Consider the following 19,524-nt stretch of genomic DNA (forward strand, 5'->3'; position numbering starts at 1 on the left):
ATCTACGTTTCATACATGACAACTATACTTCAATACCACAAATGCATTTACGGCATACGTAGATGCATACAGGGTGTACACAAGATGAACGTATGGTCCCTAAAAACCTACATGCGCGACAAATATATGTGTGCACATCAATATCTTATCATTTTCCTTCTGTCCACCGAGCAAAAAAGCATGCCTCACGTCTGCAAAGTTTGTGAACGGGAGTTTGCTCGTGCGTTCAACCTCGAGCGTCATCTGGAAAGCAAACACCGAGACAAGTCAGGTGTCGCCTCGGGAGAAGTCGTCGTTGATGCCGAGACGGGGTCTTACCGGGAACGCGATGTTTTTGACGACTCCGACGTGTCATCTGGACACGACACGGACACGGTTGGTTCCGAAGATTCGATGGCGTCACAAGATGAAGAAAGCGTCTCAGACGCCAAATCTGTGATGGGCTCCGAGCAGGGAGACTCTACAGAAGAAACCGCCAGCGACCAAAGTGGTTCCGAGAGTGATGCAGGGACAGATGTGTCCTCCGGGACGGTTTCATCTGATGAAAGTGAACGCACTGGCTACGACAGCGGCTACCACAGCGGTGAAGAGGAGGAGTGGACACTCTATCGAGACTGGTCCATCGCACTACCTCACCAGCCAGGCGATGTTCCTCAAAGTGTCATCAGACAGACGAAGCGCGCTGGCAAAAAGTTTTATCTAATAGAGTTCGCTGCGTTGCCTCGTTACAGTAATGAGATCGAATACGGCAACAAGTGGGTCTCAGAACAGACACTGATGAAAAAATATGGTTACCTCGTCCTGAAGTAATGTGAGGTCGCCATATCGTTTGCAGTACAGCTTTTCTTTCCTGATGTGATACCATGTTTCACATATAGGACGAAATATACGTTGGTTATGAATTCCTTGATATATTTTTTAATACACGTCAAGTGATAGGATCACCGTACACTACTGTCTTTTGTGTTGTTGTGTTGATATATGCCTGCATAACAGGCACGTCCATGGCAAATACGTATGCGTTAATTAACACGAATATACTTACTCACTTACTCCGGAGCAGCTTTTTTTTTACTCCGGAGCAACACGTGTAGCTACTCCAAAGCAAGGATTCACTGCATGTACATATAGACGGTGTATGTTCGTACGTACATGACGAATATACTTACTTACTTACAACAAATATACTTACTCACTTACTCCGGAGCATACTCCGGAGCAGTTTTTTTTTACTCCGGAGCAGTTTTTTTACTCCGGAGCAACACGTATACTTACTCCAAAGCAATGTTTCACTACATGTACATATAGATGGTATATGTTTGTACGTACATGACAAATATACATACTTACAACAAATATACTTACTCATTTACTCCGGAGCATACTCCGGAGCAATATTTTTACTCCGGAGCAGTGTTTTTACTCCGGAGCACCACGTATAGCTACTCCAAAGCAATGTTTCACTGCATGTACATATAGATGGTATATGGTCGTACGTACATACTTACAACAAATATACTTACTTACAACAAATATACTTAGTCACTTACTCCGGAGCATACTCCGGAGCAGTATTTTTACTCCGGAGCAGTGTTTTTACTCCGGAGCAACACGTATAGTTACTCCAAAGCAATGTTTCACTGCATGTACATATAGCCGGTATATGTCCGTACATACATGACAATTATACTGTCTTACAACTAATATGCTTACTCACTTACTCCGGAGCATACTCCGGAGCAGTGTTTTTACTCCGGAACAACACGTATAGCTACTCCAAAGCAAGGATTCACTTCACGTACATATACATGGTATATTTTCGTACGTAAAACTAACCTGTACGATAAAACTATATAAAATAAAGAAAAAAGGAAGGCCTCCCGGCGTTTAGCCTTACGGCCAGGGCAAGTAAGGGCATGTCTCACGAGAGGGAGGTGGGGGTGGTGTTAGGGGGGGGTGTGTAAGAATTTCCTCGGTGGGTAGGAAGGTCGACCTGAGCCTTGGTTCAACCAAAAAAAAATAGATAGATTAAAGAAAAAGGCGTAGAGCCTTACAACCAGGCCAAATAAGGGCATGTCCCTCATGATTGGAGGGGGGGGTCATAAGGGGGAGGGGTCATTAGGGGGGGTGTCATAGTTACCTTGGTGGGTCAAAAGTTCGACTTGACCCCTCTTTCACCCCTACCCAGAGCTCAGAAAATACCCCTAGACTAGGCCGTCAGACGATGACCTCTGACCTGCGCCTGCTTTGCGCCTGAATAAATAATAGCAGCGTGTCCCTACTATACTACTACCCTGGAGACGTAAATGGTGAAGGGCCAAGGCCAATACCAGCATGTGCCATCAATCTGATGCGCAATAGGTGTCATCCGCAATTCGGGATCTAATCATTCACATTCATGCTTATTCCTTGCCCTGGGTAAGGCCTAGCCTGTATACCAGACCCCAATCTCAAAAATTTCTATCGTGTTGTTGACATGTTTTATTAGTTGACCAACATGTTGATGACAAGTTTATGACATATAGACAATCTCTTGCTTACATGTGGTGTAGAGTCTTTGTATCATTCAGCATTTAAAGAATTACCCCTAATAGAGAGAGGGTTGCGATGTAGCATCGTATCGTGGGGTAACTGGGGTCATGTTTTAAAAAGTTTTGTTTACGTTTAATAGATTATAGCCTCATTACTAATTGGGTACCTACTAGCTGGCAAAATACACCAGATGATTATTATATTTTCTTTCGTTCGGTAACGTTAGCTAGTGTCCCATTTCGTGTCCTTTTTTCCTTAACTGTAAAATTGCTGTTCTTGCTTAATTTGATTATAGCGCAAAGCTGAGTGAGTAGTTTTTGATGGTCGTCTTCGGACAATGACGTCAGGATGACCGTGTTCCAACGGGAGTATGTGACTCAAGCCCGCCACGCTGACTGTTGGTCCCGCCCGGGCTTTCTCATCGAGCTATCGGAAGAAAGATTGCTTGGAGTGCTAAGGACGGCATAGGTGAGATTCCAGAACGGTCTAAACATCCTGGCACGCAGGGGGTGCGACCGTCTGGTTGCCCAATCTCTGCCCCCAAAGGGATGACTTTTCCAGGTGGAATTTCCCGCCACCCGGTTCAAATCATCCACTCATAATGCTATTTGACAGGAGCGGATCACGTGATCTGTTTAGAAGAGTCTAAAATAAAACAGGGGAGCAGCATATTTTTGGTTTGCAATATTTCGGTCAGAATTCAGAACTGTTGGTAACATTTGTCTTATATAATATCAGATTGATGAAATAGTCTTGTTTGCTTTTGATTGCAGAGCGTTGTTAGAATTTTGTATCGGCCACCCCCCTTGACCCCCACTTGTTTTTTGTGCAGCGACCTCCAGCGTTTTGAAGGCACAAAGATGGCGGGCAGGGCGTACGTGCAGTTATCGGCAGTACTCACGTTTCTAGCCTCCTTTCTCGTCCTTTTTGTAGGTAAGTGCAAGATTCGTATTGATGGTGACAGAGAGGTATATCCAGGGGTGGCGCCAAGTTGATTTTTTTAATCATTGTAGGTGTTTGAGGCGCGGTATAGGTGGTTGAAAACGTTGTTGTACCGTGTAGCGTAGCGGGTCGTGCGAGCGGCTGTTGTCGCGCGGTGCGATGTGACTCATGAATTTCAAATGACGTTTTATGGGGATAATGCCATCGCAATCGCCGCCTCGTATTTGCTAAACACCGCCAAACGCTTGTACAGTTGATCTGAGTAAATCCTTACGCAAATATAGCACTAGAGTGAAACACAGATTTCCCGTCCTCCCCTTTTTAAAAATTCTGAGAGTAGCGGGATGCTTGGAGGCGGGGACGCAACATGTCAGGAAATTTTCAAGGATGGTGGTGGAGCGGCGAGGAGATTGTGATGAATGTTTCCCTTAAATCGCACCATCGCTCCTCGGCCTTATCTGAACTTCTAGCGAGGATGCCAGGGTACCATTTTGAGGTCACTTCTGTTTAAGTACGTTGGGTCATCCTAAATGGTAGATGAAAGGACGATAGTAGAACGATCCGTCAAAGAGTGGGACGTCTGTTTTGCATATGTGAGAAGGAGAAAATTGCAGGAAAGAAGTCCCTGAAGGGGATGATGCTGAGATAGTGTGAAGCAGTGAGTACCCCCAAATTGGGAATGCAGAGCTCGGAGGAAAAATTTGGCATTTGTGGACCATCACATTGCATCACAAGGCACCGCCTATGATGTGCGTAACAGTTGTATTGATCGGGGAACGTCAAAACCATTGCAGCACACCACACAATCTCGTTGGTCGATGCCAAATTTGGCGGCCTCTGGGCGACCAATCAATCGCCAAATTGGTAGCCTCCCGCATGTAGAAATTTATCAGGAATTACCATAAATAATGCACAGGCGAGGGGGAACGACTCAGTTCACTGCTCAATGTAATTGCGGAATGATTCCATATTTCTTGGCATTGTAATCCGAAAATCTTCATCAAGTCTCATTCTGTTGCCGTGCCGACTGGAGCATGGAAAAGGATGATTCTGTTGCAGCTCACGTGGCTGGGGGGTGGTAGCCATTTTACTAAATAGCGTCCACACAGTTTTGTGTGAAAAAAGGAACTCTACCGTGAAGTAGATTATTTTCACCTATGTTATAATTTTTCAATCCAAGCTCTAGTTAGGACACAGTAGTACTAGTAGTAATCACTTGAATGAAAATGGAGTCCTGTGTTTTTCGTAGGGATGTGTGATAATGTGCAGCTGCTATTGGAAAATGCCAGCATGATAGGGTGCCTCACTGGGGCAAGCTTAGTCCCACCAGTATAAATCAACCACTCAAATCAACATGTAAATTCAAGGTTAATCCCGAAAGTTGCTTTGCTGGATGAACTTGATGTTATCCTTCAGCAGGTTGTAGGCTCCTTAATCCCTATGTATGGTGTAATAACAGCATTGGAAAAGACATTAATAATAGATAAGCGAACCACTTTGACAGGTAGAAATCTGCTACGCGGTCGTGGCATCATTAAACAATGTCTCGCGTGCTGCGGCAAGATAGAAAGCGATGCTCACGCATTTGGTACCTACCAGGTAATGCGGCCTGGCAGTTTGTCATGTCTGTTTTTTTATGCACCTGGAGTTCCTTGTAGTCACAAGGCTTGACATACACAGTCCAGATGTAAAAGCTACACATGTCAACTTGACCTTGTACATGGAGTTCAAGGTCAACATTTATATCTGGTAAATATGTCTTCATAGCCTTGAATATCCACCAGTATGGTGGATGTAAACAACCATCATGATGATGGGTGCAAGTTTGTGCAACATGTTTGTTTCATTCCTATGCCAGCATGACTACATGCAACCTTGTAGAGACAGGAAGTTTACATTGTAATTAGAGAAAGCCTGAGACCACATGAAAAATAGTCCTTGCCCCCCACTCCCCACAGTGTGCTGGTGGTTGCTGGCAGTGGCATTGTCCTGCCCCAGAGGTTTTCCGTATGAATGCTGTCTACTACTTTGACATCAGCCTGAAATGTCTTCATCTACTTCTTATCGGTAAAAGTACTTCTAGATTGAAAAGTTGTCCCTGTATGGTTCTTATCAGTCTGCAGATCTTGAAGACATATTACAGCTGCAGGTATCAGATCGAGATGTTTGTGTATGTGAGAGATGACATAAGCACATTAGGGGACCCTAGCCAGATCTGTAATATACACCAGTGACCAGGATACCTGGCTACCACATGCAGATAACCACTGTTTACTGTAAACAGGATATTTTGGTCAGTAGAGATAGACCTATACTTAACTTCTTGGGGGTCAGCGATTAGTAGGTTTGCAAATTATACTTTCCTTTGTCCTGTCACTCTCAGCATGTGAGGGCCAGTTTCGTTTTTGTCCTGAGGGCATTCCCTAACAGACATGATGTCATTTTGTGATATGGCAGATGGGGTCAGAGGTCAGATCAGAATGCATAACTGGAGCAAACAATGCCTTTGGCCAGACCACCAATGATCTTTGAGTAGAAAACATGTAATTTTGCCATAATGTTAGTAATGATATCCATTTACTAGAAGACTTAATAAAATGTTCAGGCAAACAAACTTGTCACATAATTGTTAGCAATAGCATTATACAAAATCAGAAGTGATATCTTACAGAAAGTGGACTTGGTTGTTTATGTAATGTAGGACAGGGATTTCGTTCATGTAGCTTCAGGGGACAAGGGCAAGAACATGATTGATGAGTTTGCTGTCCCAATTACTCAAGAATTGTTGTAATGTTACATATGTATCACATAGAAAGCCAGCTTTCTTTCCCTAATATTAGGAATATTTTTCTGTTTACGAATAGAGAAAAACAGCTTTGTTTAGATTGTCCCCTAAATTCTACAATCTACTGTTGTGTAACAATATTTCCTTGTTGATGTGGAGAACAAAATCTTCCTTTAATGTAGCCAAAATTCTTGTAGAGTAGAGTAGAGTTAAGTAGAGGTTAAGTTGTATCTACTGTAAGAATATTTTCTGCTTATGTAAGCAGAGATAAGTCATATTGCTATTATTTGTAGGTTTTACACTAGATAGGAAAAAAGAATACCTACATGTACATCTTATTTTAAAGACTTGTACAATATGTAACATGTCAGCACAGGGAGGCCTTGCCAAAAGCTGCTTGTTAAAACATACACATCTGACCTTCACCAGGGTTGCAGCCTCATCTGCCCTATTCAGCACTAAAGTAAACATCACAGTTAGGAGACAAGATGTAAAAGGACACGGCCCACTTTACCTCCAGCTTGAACTAATGCACCCTGTCCTGCGCCATAGTTATGTTATGTTAATGTTATGTTATGACGTCAGCGGTGTCCCGGATGTTCTCCGCCATATTGTTGAAGAGTATCCAGAAGTTATTAAACCGTGCTGCGTTCATCCCTTGCACTCGCGTCGTCCTTTGCGATCCTGGTAGTTCACTACTGACGTGGTAGCAGCGATAGGATTCGAACTACCCACCAAGACAAAAAATTGCCGGGATACGCTCCTTAAACGACCGTGATGGCATCGAATCGCACTCGGAAACAGTGGCCTCTGACAACATCGGAAACCATAACGTCATTCGAATCATGGAAAAACAACCTGGTCTACGGCCTATCGCTTGATCCCAACTTTGCTCCCTTTCTCGCCCCCGGCGCCACGTGGCAAAAGCAGAGCCGAGGGGTGGAAAATCGCGGCTTACTGGCTGACGGTGAAGACGTTCCGGAAGCTCAGAGGAAAACAGCAGCACAGAAGGCCGCCATTTTGGACATGCTCCTTGGCCAGATCGCCAATTTCTGCCCTATCATCGCCAGATCTCGTATCTGCAAGGCAAGTGTGTCTCTGAACGACATATGGCAAACTATTCGCTTACACTTTGGGTTTCAGTCCACGGGGGGATATTTCCTCGACATCGCTAATATTAAGCTGGAACCAAACGAGAAACCGGAGGATTTGTACCAACGATTATGTGCCGCTGTAGAAGATAGCATGCTCACTGCGGCAGGGCCTATCACTCACCACGGGGAGGCTATGACGGCTGACGAAGAGCTCACACCGTCTCTCGAAAACTTCATTGTCTTAACATGGCTCAAACTAATCCATCCTGACCTCCCAGCGCTCATCAAGCAACGGTATGGCCCTGAGCTTCGAAACAAGACACTAGCCTCCATTAAGCCAGAAATATCCTTGGCCTTGTCGTCTCTCTTGGACGAACTTCGTAGCACGGAAGACATCCGCACTCTCCGTCTCACTCAGAACCGCCAGCCGTACCGGAAGTACCCATCCACCCGCCCCCAAGGCGCCAAGACCAAGTTCAAGACTAACTCTAACACCAAGAGTAGCCCAGCTACGTGTCCACTTTGTGAACAGGTAGGCCGACCAGCATTTGACCACTACCTAAGTGTCTGTCCATATCTCCCTGCAAAGGATAAGAAGTACATGGTGCGTACTCGTGCAGTAGAGATAGATGATGTGTATGACGTTGATGATGACATCCACTCTGATGAAGAGGAGGAACCCAGTATTTGTCAGGCCAAAACCATTTCTCCTGTACCAGAGCCATCTCCTCATGTGTCACGTGTTGCTATCCGTGCATCCCCACATCTAGATGCCTTTCATCATGGACAAACTGTACGCATTTTGTTGGATTCTGGTGCAGAGTCTAGCATGATACGAGCAGATGAGGCGAAGCGACTCGGCTTGCGCATCAACCCAAACACAACACAGACCCCAAGCCAAGCAGATGGAGGTCGTATGTCAGGTATGCTAGGGGAATGCACGACAACATTTTACCGGCAGAAACTACCACTTCGCTTTGAAGCCCTTGTTGTCACAGATCTTGCCTCTCCAATCATTGCAGGCAGCCCTTTCCTGGAAGCAAACGGGTTCACTATTGACTTCACTCAACGCCAGATCCGCCTCCCAGATGGGTCCATCTCCAGTTACACTCCATCCGTCAAAAGACACAACCCGCACATCCACCGGATCTCCCACAACCTGATTCGCATGCAGGACAAGTCAACCACCCTGTGGCCCTCTGACTTCTTGGAACTCCAACTACCCGAGGACCTGAAAGACTACCCTGATGTCGCCCTTGAACCCCGTCTTGATTCTCTTTCCACCCAGCAGGCAAAGGCGTTCCACCAGGGTACGTACCACAATATTGCAGGCTACATAAGAGTCCCAAACATCTCGTGTGCACCTGTCCACATCGCAAAGAACATGCATCTCTTTAATGCTGTGCCAGTGGTCTCGGTTGTCTCTCCCTCCCCAACTCTGCGGTCTTCAACTGTTCCCCCTGACCAACCACCTTCGTACCAACATCAGCCTTTCTCTGACTCCGTCCATCTCGATCCGAACAACATCCTCAGTTCTACTCAGCGGTATGCCATGTCATCAGCCCTTCAAGAGTTTGACCAGGTTTTCAACCCCCAGTTTCCTGGCTACAACGGCGCAGTCGGTCCCATCCAGGCCGTAGTCAACATGGGTCCAGCGCAGCCCCCACAACGTAAGGGACGTCTTCCCCTCTATGGCAAAAACCGCCTCGTCGAGTTGCAGCACACCTTAGATGACCTTGAATCCAAAGGCGTCATTGCTACTCCAGAGGATGCTCAGACGGTGGTGGAGTATTTGAATCCATCATTTCTCGTCAATAAACCAAATGGCGGACATCGCCTCGTCACAGCATTCACCGACGTGGCAAAATATTGCAAGCCTCAACCATCGCTCCTGCCAAACGTTAACATGGTCATGCGCCAGATAGCGTGTTGGAAATACATCATAGTCTCCGATCTTACCTCGGCATACCATCAAATCCCTCTACACCCGAACTCTCGCAAATATTGCGGCATTGTCACCCCGTATAAGGGCATCAGAGTGTACTGCCGCAGTGCCATGGGAATGCCAGGCAGTGAAACAGCACTGGAGGAGCTGATGTCACGCGTCTTAGGTGATCTGTTGATGCGTGGAATCGTCGCCAAAATTGCCGATGATTTGTACTGCGGAGGAAACACATTTCAAGAACTCCTCGCCAACTGGAAGGAAGTCCTAACTGCCCTCCGGGCCAGCGATTTACGCCTTTCCCCGTCCAAAACCATCATCTGTCCAGCAACTACCACGATTCTAGGATGGCACTGGAACCAAGGCCAGATATCAGCCTCTCAACACACATTATGCACGCTGGCTACATGCTCTCCACCCCCATCCATCACAGCCCTACGCTCCTTCATTGGGTCTTACAAGGCCCTGTCTCGCGTCATTCCAGGCACATCGGTACTCTTGGGACCGTTAGACAACCTGGTCGCAGGCCGATCATCCGGCGATCCCATCCAATGGTCAGATGAGATGCTTGAGGTATTCCGCAAGGCTCAGCGGGGCTTGGATCAGCATCAAGCGGTTGTTCTCCCTAGACCGGATGACGAACTCTGGTTAGCAACCGATGCCGCTGCCCGCCCAACTGGCATAGGCGCCACGCTCTTCCTTCGTCGCAACAACAACACAAGGGTTGCTGGCTTCTTCAGTTGTAAGCTTAAGCCACACCAGCGCCAATGGCTACCATGCGAGCTAGAGGCCCTTGCTATAACATCCGCCCTGAAACATTTCAAGCCGTTCTTTATACAGACAACTAAACCAGCATTTCTGGTCACAGACTCCAAACCGTGTGTCCAGGCGGTGGAAAAGCTACGCCGAGGCGAGTTCTCCCACAGTCCACGAGTGTCCACCTTCCTTGCCGCTATAAGCCAGTTCCCGATCAGTGTACAACACATCAGCGGTAAACACAATCTATCTACCGACTACGCCAGCCGCCACGCCCTGGAGTGTTCTGACAGCAAATGCCAAGTCTGCTCCTTCGTCCATGCCCTCAGTGAGGAACCAGTCATTAACACCACCACGCTTAGTTCGGCGTCTAACCTAGACCTCCCAGTGTACACCAGTCGCCAGGCTTGGCACGCCATCCAGAACTCGTGTTCTTCATTACGACGGGTCTTCGCTCACCTTCAGCAAGGCACACGCCCATCAAAGAAGGACACCAAAGCCCGTGATGTTAAGTCCTACCTGTCACGCGTTACCATCGCTCCCGACGGTCTATTGATTGTTCCCAACAGAGATATGTTTGGTGTCACCCGTGATCGCATAGTGGTCCCCCGTCAGGTGGCCCACGGCCTGGCTACAGCGATTCACCTCCGGATTGGCCACCCCACCTGCCACCAACTCAAGGCTGTCTTCTCCAGGTATTTCTTTGCCTTAAACATGGACGCCGTTCTCCACCAGGTCTCGGATGCATGTGACCAATGTGCCTCCCTCAAACGCCAACTACCCATCCCTCCGTCCTTCACCACACAACCACCTCCTTCAACGGTCCTCACCTCGTTCGCAGCAGATGTGATGAGACGAGCCCGCCAACAAATCCTTGTTGTCAGAGAATGCAGTACCTCCTTCACAAGTACTCAGCTCATCAGCAGCGAAACATCCACCAGCCTCAGAGATGGACTAGTTGCATTGTGCACTCCACTTCGTCTCCTGGATGGTCCTCCTGCTGTCATACGTTGTGACCCAGCCCCAGGATTCCAGGCCCTGATCAACGACCCCTGGTTGACAGAACATCGTCTCCAGATTGAAGTAGGGCACCACAAAAATGTCAACAAAAACCCTATTGCAGAACGCGCCATTGAGGAGCTGAGAGAGGAACTCCGTAAGATTGACCCTCTTGGCCAACCTATCACACCCGCCCAACTAGCCGTGGTCACGGCCTCCCTGAACACAAAGGTCCGATCCAACGGCCTCTCATCGCGAGAGTATCTGTACCAACGAGACCAATTCAGTGGCGAGCAACTCCCACTTTCAGACAACCGTCTCCTCGAAGAACAACACCGCCGTCGTTCCGAAAACCACGCCCCCAGCGCCAAATCCAAATGCCCCAAGGCAGGGCTCGCGCCCACTCCCACCTTCCATGTGGGAGACTTAGTCTATGTCCATTCAGATAGAGACAAATCCCAAGCTCGCAGTCGGTACCTAGTCACAGCAGTGGAAAAGGACTGGATCTATATCTCCAAGTTTACCGGTCGCCAGCTGCGTGCTAGATCCTACAAGGTTCGATCAGCAGAATGCTATCCTGTCCCATGCCAGGTGCCACCGCAGCAACGCCAGACTGTCCCCTCTGACGATGACAACAACGACGATTCTGACCCTGAAGACCCTATCCCTTCAGCCCCGGCAAACGATCCGGTTCCAGCAGAAGACTTGGTTCCAGTCAACGGCCCCCTACCAGAACTTAACGACCCACCGAACACTCCTCCCCCTCTGCCAGAACTACATAACCCACCGGACACTCCTCCTCCCTTGCCCCAACGCCAGTCCGACCGATGCAGACGACAGCCGCGGTACCTGAAAGACTTTGTGCTGTCATAGTCTTAGTGTGACGAAAAGTTATTTTCAAGACCTGATGTATCCCTGAGTAATACTAGTACGTACTCACATAGTCCAAACAGATAAACACTTAATGCCAGATATGAAGTATCACCATATATACTCGTGTATTCCAAAGTTAGTGTAAACAACAGTTATCGTGTACTCCAAGGTTATATAAGTCCTGATTCTTAACATAGTTCACACCAGATTGTATACTCCAAAGTTACCTAGGTCCTGATTCTTAACATAGCTCATAGTCATACCATGGTAGTGTTCGTAAACTCCAAAGTTACTTAGTTGAGATAACACCATATATTCATAGCTTAGATACTCATAGTCATACCATGGTAGTGTACGTATAAACTCCAAAGTTACTTAGTTGAAATAACACCATTTATTCATAACTTAGATACTGACCACAGTTGAAATTGTTAAGCACATGTTCGTTCTTATCACTCACAAAAAAAGGAAAAGAAGAGTAAATCACGCCATAGTTATGTTATGTTAATGTTATGTTATGACGTCAGCGGTGTCCCGGATGTTCTCCGCCATATTGTTGAAGAGTATCCAGAAGTTATTAAACCGTGCTGCGTTCATCCCTTGCACTCGCGTCGTCCTTTGCGATCCTGGTAGTTCACTACTGACGCTGGGCCTTTCATGCACTCCATTCAATCTGGCTACCGTGGCAACAATAGAGAAAAAAAGCACATCATAAATTGTATAGTGATGCGTCAAACAGACAATGTTCAGTCCGCACTGTATTTTGTGTAATTTTCACGCTGACATTGGCTCTTTCAAGTTTTGGGAATCTGATGTTTACAGTTTTGCTGTGAGGGCTGATATGTTTTGGGCAGCTGGCCATGCTTTTGGCCACTGTGGCGGTGTCATATTACAAGTCATGATATATGAATGTTGAGTGTGTTATCTTCAAGCACCACCTTGAAGTAATGCCTATTCTTGGTCCACCTCAAGTATTCATAAGCAGAGGCGGCGGCACCATTTTTTAGTTGTGGGGGCGACAATTTGTCATCGAGGGCCGAAGGCCCGATGCGTCACGCCGGAGGCGTGACCCTTCTAGGGGGGTCCGGGGGCATTCCCCCCCGGAAAAAATTTCAAATCTAAACCCTCTGAAACGCTATTTCCTGCATTTTGAGGGGCAAATTTTGCTGCCAGACTTAGCTAACTTTAATGTCATTTCTATTGAAAATACACATAGTTTTAGTTTAAGTTATTGAGGGCGATGCCCAAGAACATATTTTATAATGTCGAGCGGCGAAAGCACGAGCCGTTGCAAGGTAGGTTCTGGAAAAATTTTGAAATCTAGACCCTCTGAAACATCATTTCCTGCATTTTGAGAGACAAATTTTGCTGACAGACTAAGCTGAATTTAATGACACTTCTAGTAGAGAAAACGATTTTTGAGGGCGACGACCCACGCCCCACCATATTTGCACTACGTCGCCGTGAGCCTCGAAGACGCAAGTCGTCGCAAGGGAGTTCTGGAGAAATTTGGAAATCAGGACACTTTTAATGCCATTTCCTGCATTTGAGGGGAACATTTTGCTTGTAAACAAGTTAAGTTTGATAATGAAATTTCTACTAGTAAAAAGGGTCGTGGGGGACGTCGCTCCGGCAACATTTTCCCACCATATCCAGTGCCGAAGCCGCGAGTCCTCGCAAGGGAGGTCCTTTGAAATTTTGAAATCTGGAAACTCTGAAACATCATTTCCTGCATTTTCAGGGGCAAATTTTGCCAGTAGACTAATGAAATTTGATGAAATTTCCATTAGTGAAAATATACACAAGGGTTTCAGCTTGATTTTGTGTGTTTCAGCTTATTTTATCGTGGGGGCGTCGCCCCCACGACCTATTTTTTGTGGGGGCGACCGCCCCCACTGCCCCCACGGTGCCGCCGCCACTGATAAGTACTCCACAGCCAAGAAATGTGTAGAGAAACCAAACTCTACCCTAAGGGCAGGATAGAAAGTAATAGTGGGTGGTTGAGAAGGTGGCACTACAACTTACAAGGAGAACTGGGAGTTGGTTACCAATAATCTTTATTATCGGAAACACTCTTGTGAGGGATCAATACCACTCAATGTGTCAGGAAAACTATTCATGCATCCTTTGGCGTGTATTTAGTGGGCTAAACTCATCGATAATGTAAACTGATTGGGTCAAAGCAATATCTTTAGAATGATTAGGTGTTTGGATGATTAAGCTGTGAATAATTAGAAGAGCCAGCCATCTGGCAGACTTTAAAAGACATGTTGATTAGTAGACTCAGTAGAGTCAAAATGATTCTGCATGGACTTTCATGTACTTGCTTTGTATATAGTGCAACTAAATTAAGACGTGATGTAAATGAATAATGTTCTTCTACTACTTGATAATAAGCAAATATAAGATTGACAGAATGATGAACTTGCATCATAATTTCTCTTATTTGAGCTTGAACATAAATTTTTTTTTTCAGTTTTCAGTTTAAATCATTGTACAGATTTTCAGCATTTGCACAATTTCTTTCAATATTTGATGCCAAATACTGAATGGCGGCAAGGTTAAGGTTATCTTCAAACCCCAAGCACTATCTTGCTGTTCCCCTCCCCCCTCATTATGCTGCTTCAATCATCACTTGACCTGTATTTGCCATGATTCTGACCATCCAGTTTGTATATTCAAACATCAATCTAAAAAACCATCATGCCGCAATGGGAGAAAATCCAAATGTAATTACGCAGCTTTTATAGCATGCAATCGAATTTCTTTGTCCAAGTGACAGATTGTCCCATGTTCATTTCCTTCATGTCGTGGCCGATGCTCATTTATTCAGATGAGTAAATCAGTGTCATTTGTAATAGTGTTAGGGCCGGGGTGGGAATGATACATGGAGGTAAAAAGACATTTTGGGAAGCCCTTGTTGTTTGCAGAGCAGGGCTTGAAATTCATTATTGGAAATAGATACACTGGTACATCAAATATAAAAACTTAGGTGTGCAGAAAGAAAAAAATGGTTTACTATTATTACAACATAACACGATGAATATCAATTGAACAACAAATTTGAATTTTAATGCAACAAAGTTTTATAATTTTTTCTGACTTAGATGTATGGAATATTAGTGTACAATGTCAATACCTTTATACCTACGTGCTACTTTAACCTGGCTACACAATTCTCTAGCTGCACCCTCAGTTAAAGTGTAACTGAAATGAAATCGTCTGTAGCATTTTCTACCAATAATGTAAAAAATTGATCTTTTCTGAAAAAGTCAATGCAAGTTTCAAATCAATTGTCCGTCCGGAAGTCCCTCAAACAGCGACATAAAAATGTGTACTTTGAGCTCTTTGCTGGAACTAATTAGGAACACGCCGTGACGTCATTTTAGTTAGTCCCTACTAGCTGGTATGGTTGACTAGGGGAATAATGTACATTTGATAGACCCGTATCTTATAAAGGAAACATAATTCATTGACGAAACTCGGCACGACTAAAGAACACATACTTCACTTCACTTGAAGGGAATTTCGTTCGTATTCACGCCACTAAAATATATCTTAGAGGCACTTGAAGTTGATGCACGTACCAAGCGTGCGTAACGCAAGCGAAGCGGGGAGAAAGTTCATTATTGTAGCGTGTGGAATAAGCGGGGATAAACAGCCATCGCTTCTTCTATACACAAATGATAGCATGAGCTTACATTATCCTCAGTAAGGAGGCCATGCTGTACATTAATTTGAAGATGTTGTCTAGCGGAAGCGCAGAAGTTTGTGCCTCTTTGCGGTCTCCGCTTGTGCCTGCTAGCGAAACCGGGACTAAAGCTTCGGTCGCGTACAAATATACAACAGCTGAGCAACTAACTACGTACAGTTCGCCAGGATTTAAAATGAGAAGCAACCTCATTGCCACAAGAAATGCGACTCAAAATACATTCCCACTCAAAGTATGTGTTTGTTTACAAACCTGTAAGCTTTTATCGGATAGATAGTACGTCGTAGACTGACTATTTCTAGTCGTGAGCACGGCCGATAGCTAAACGCCTGCAGATTGTGACGAGTCCGTGAAACATTTTGAGAGTGACTGTTCTTTCTGTCTCATATTTGTCTGCACAACAGACAGATTTCGTAAGCTCCCAGTGATTCGAGGAAAACACACAGACTGGTGTTTCCGTGATAGAAAATTCGAAAAGTGTGGTTAAATAATAGCGCATGGCACGGGGCCGCCATTTTTTTGTGAGGAATTTTTCTTTGTTGTTGACGACGAAAAATCCAAGATTCACTCGTAACTAGGTTTTACGGAGACCATATCAGTACTACATATCAATGCTACAATATTCATGACAAAATCTAGCGACAAAAGTGCCAAGTTTGTAGCTACAAGAGCAAAAAAAACGAGTTATCGATGACATAGTAACGAGTACGTACATGGTTGTGGTCCCGCAACCCAGATATATTTTCCTTTGTTTACATGCTCAGCTTACGCTAGAAGTTTTTATACAAAACCAAACTATTTTAACTCACCTATCAACAACATGTCCACCGCTAAGACACTACACAACAGACAGATTTCGTAAGCTCCTAGTGATTCGAGGAAAAACATACAGACTGGTGTTTCCGTGAAAGAAAATTCGAAAAGTCTCAGGATTTTAGCGCACGGCCGCCATCTTTTTTGGGGCCATTTTTCTTAGAGTTGTTGTTGTTGACGACGAAAAATCCCAGATTCGCTCGTAACTTGGTTTTACTGAGACCAAGAACTACAATATTCATGACAAAATCTAGTGACAATTTTTCCAACGTATTTTGAATACGGTCAGCAAATTTTCGTGCTTGAAAATCTTGGGACAGCGTCGTTTGTTGTTACGAGTTCGGTATAAGCGGTTCACTTTGTTATGAAATCTATCCGGACGCTGACAAAGAATCCAATGTAAAATCCAAGAATCATTTGTGCTGTTTTGTGTCGGAGTCTAAGCGTACAAGTACTTCACAATAATGGCACCGCAGTTATGACCAGAATAAGCGAAATACAAGGTAAATTTACAGGGCGAATTACTACTAGTATGTGACAGATAAACGTCCTGCAGCTGTGATAAACTGTGGCGAATTCACCCTTCTCCGCGCGCGTTCCGTGACTGGAGTCGGCAGACCAGCGGTGTCAATAGTTGGAACTTTTCCTGCGATAATCCTTCTGGTCCTCGTACAGCTCTCCCCAATATAATCTCAAGGTTCATGTTGAAGTACGAGGGCTCGAAGTGTGCGGAGCTCGAAGTGTGCAGAGCCATAGATGTCGCGGAAGGAACCATGCCGATGCCTCTGAACAAACTTGATACATAATTTTGTACACTGTTTTCTAGCTCGCCGAGACTCTCAATTTGTCAGCCACAGTTCTGTCATTTTTAACTTTGGGGAATCTGTGCATAGATATCCCCTCGGTAGACTGACTATTCTTACAGCTAACGCCATGTGGGCCTCCTGCGACACAATAACTTCTACTGGACTTTGTACCAACACGACCTGTAGTACAAGACGCCATTACAGCGGACGGGGGTAGAGCTACTAGAAGAACGCGACTCTCTAAAATGACGTCATGCATATCATTTGAATTCGCCCTCGGATGCCCCAAGTCGCACTTTTTGAAGACGTTTTAACATTACTTCCCGACCGAATTATCACATGAAAAATATTTCAATCTAATAGCGAGGAAATGATCCTCTAGATCGTTAAAAAATAAATTGTATTCAATTGTATTTCTGCAAGTCTTTAAAAATCGGGTACATGGCTACAATTTGGGTTCACATTACCAGTATATATAAGTATATATACACACCCAGAAAGCATATCATGTATTTCGAGCCCCGTTGAGGCTGATATTATATGCATGGGGGAAGTTGGCAGGGATCTATTCCGTTCAATCTTTGTTAGTGAAAGATGTCCAATATCCAGTGCCCATCTGACCTTGCGTGGGAAAGGATGCGGACATGACTCTCATTGTCTCAAACACATGTACGTGGGCTCAGCCCACCCCCAAAACGGTGGTTCTTGGCACAAAAGCTGACAATTTGACATGTTTCTTCATTTGTGTACCTAATTGGGAGTACATAATAGATGTATGCATGAACTGGAAGTTGTTGATTTGAAGCTAAGGCATATTCTGGTTCTATTATTTGGGAGTCATGTTCCAGAAAATGTTCCATTTTGTAGCTATATCAACAATGTAAATGGAATATTTACGATTAATGTTAAACAAAGTGCGCATTCCTGTACTTGAAGTCAAATGTGTATTATGCAATTTCTGGGGTAATGCACTTGTAGCAAATTATTCTATGTTACAATAATCACATTTCTATGACTGCAAATTGCATAGCAATAGAATTATCTGGTCAGACCCTACACTTGAGTATATTATTCAAAAATAACGGCACGAAAATCCATAGATGAGTCTGTGTTGTTCAATACATGAAGAAGGCTTTCCGTTGCCAACTGCAAGATGTCATATTGAAAGACGGCTAGGAGGAAAAAGGTGATGCCCTTTGTTGATTGTTTCCTGGCTTAAAAGCATGTCCTGGTTGATGTCATTATTTGGTTACCATGACAGCACATAGTGATGTAGGCCAACTGGAGGGTTGGGAGGGAAGTCAAACTGCAAGATCCTTTCCAGAAAAGTGTCACAACCATCCTAACCTGCTTGGAACTTGTATCAAATACAACCTTTACCCTAGTGGGAAACTAGAACTTTATAGGCTTTCAATGTAAAGGTTAGAAAAACAAGAGAATGAGGTTTATGAACATAGGGCTTAGTGTAACTCAGCCATTTAGCTGTCATATTAGACAAGATGTATTTAATGAGAAGCAGAACTTTCACACAGTAGACCTGCTGATTCCCTCTGGGCTTGGCTTCCTTATCAAGATGCCAGAGTCTTGCTTTTGGTTCCATTTCGCTGGCCTCAAATTACTGGCAGGAACACCGCTTTGTGTCAGGTCCACTTGTAGGTTGTCCCATGGAAATGAGCAGTATTGACAGACATGAACCTAATGCTGTTTCCTCTTGAACAAGTTTGACCTCTTTCCTTGAATGTAAGTGGTTCCTGTATGTGCAGGACAATATTGATCCAAATTATGAATGTCAAAAACAAATGCTGGAGAAGTGACTGCAGTTTTTAAGTTTATTGATGTTAATTGTATAGACGTTTGGTCAAGACACAAATTATGGCTTCAAATGTGTACCATATTGTGGTGCTTTTAAGTCTGCTAGATTTATAAAAGAAAGCCATGAACTTGTCTTGTTTGGTATGTCCAGGTTTGTTTCCAGAAATTGCACTAGAGACCACAGAGTGATCAAAAATGTTACAGATCGCTGAATGAACTATTTAAGGACTATTTAAAAAAATGTTTTGTGTGTTTTGTTTTCTTTCAAATCACACTTTTCTATCATGCATTATACATGTATTCTGTCAAAAGATAAAGGGGTCACATGTTGATCGTTTTTTAATGGAAAGGGGGCCTACAAGATAAAGGCCGGGCCAGAGTTGTGTCAATAGCCCAGAGTCTATGTACCAGTTGAACTTGTTTATCTCTGGGCACATGTCACCGTGCCAAGATCAACC

General features: G+C 44.7%; 2 protein-coding genes across 2 annotated transcripts in view; both read left to right on the forward strand.

Moving 5' to 3' along the window:
• The first annotated feature begins 3,225 nt into the window (after nt 1–3,225).
• Nucleotides 3,226–19,524, forward strand: part of LOC118423078 (basal cell adhesion molecule-like) — a 40,610-nt gene continuing 24,311 nt past the window's right edge. The window contains exons 1-2 of the mRNA XM_035831045.1: nt 3,226–3,244; nt 3,365–3,465. Of these exons, the coding sequence (XP_035686938.1) occupies nt 3,393–3,465 (73 nt within the window). The 5' untranslated portion in view covers nt 3,226–3,244; nt 3,365–3,392. The remainder of the gene's footprint in view (nt 3,245–3,364; nt 3,466–19,524) is intronic.
• Nucleotides 6,802–12,519, forward strand: LOC118423072. Its single transcript, XM_035831032.1, has 2 exons — nt 6,802–7,885; nt 8,376–12,519. The coding sequence occupies exon 2, from the start codon at nt 8,522–8,524 to the stop codon at nt 11,921–11,923; it is 3,402 nt and encodes a 1,133-aa protein (XP_035686925.1). The 5' UTR covers nt 6,802–7,885; nt 8,376–8,521; the 3' UTR covers nt 11,924–12,519.

The sequence above is a fragment of the Branchiostoma floridae genome, chromosome 1 (assembly GCF_000003815.2).
Source record: "Branchiostoma floridae strain S238N-H82 chromosome 1, Bfl_VNyyK, whole genome shotgun sequence".
Classification (NCBI taxonomy): domain Eukaryota; kingdom Metazoa; phylum Chordata; class Leptocardii; order Amphioxiformes; family Branchiostomatidae; genus Branchiostoma; species Branchiostoma floridae.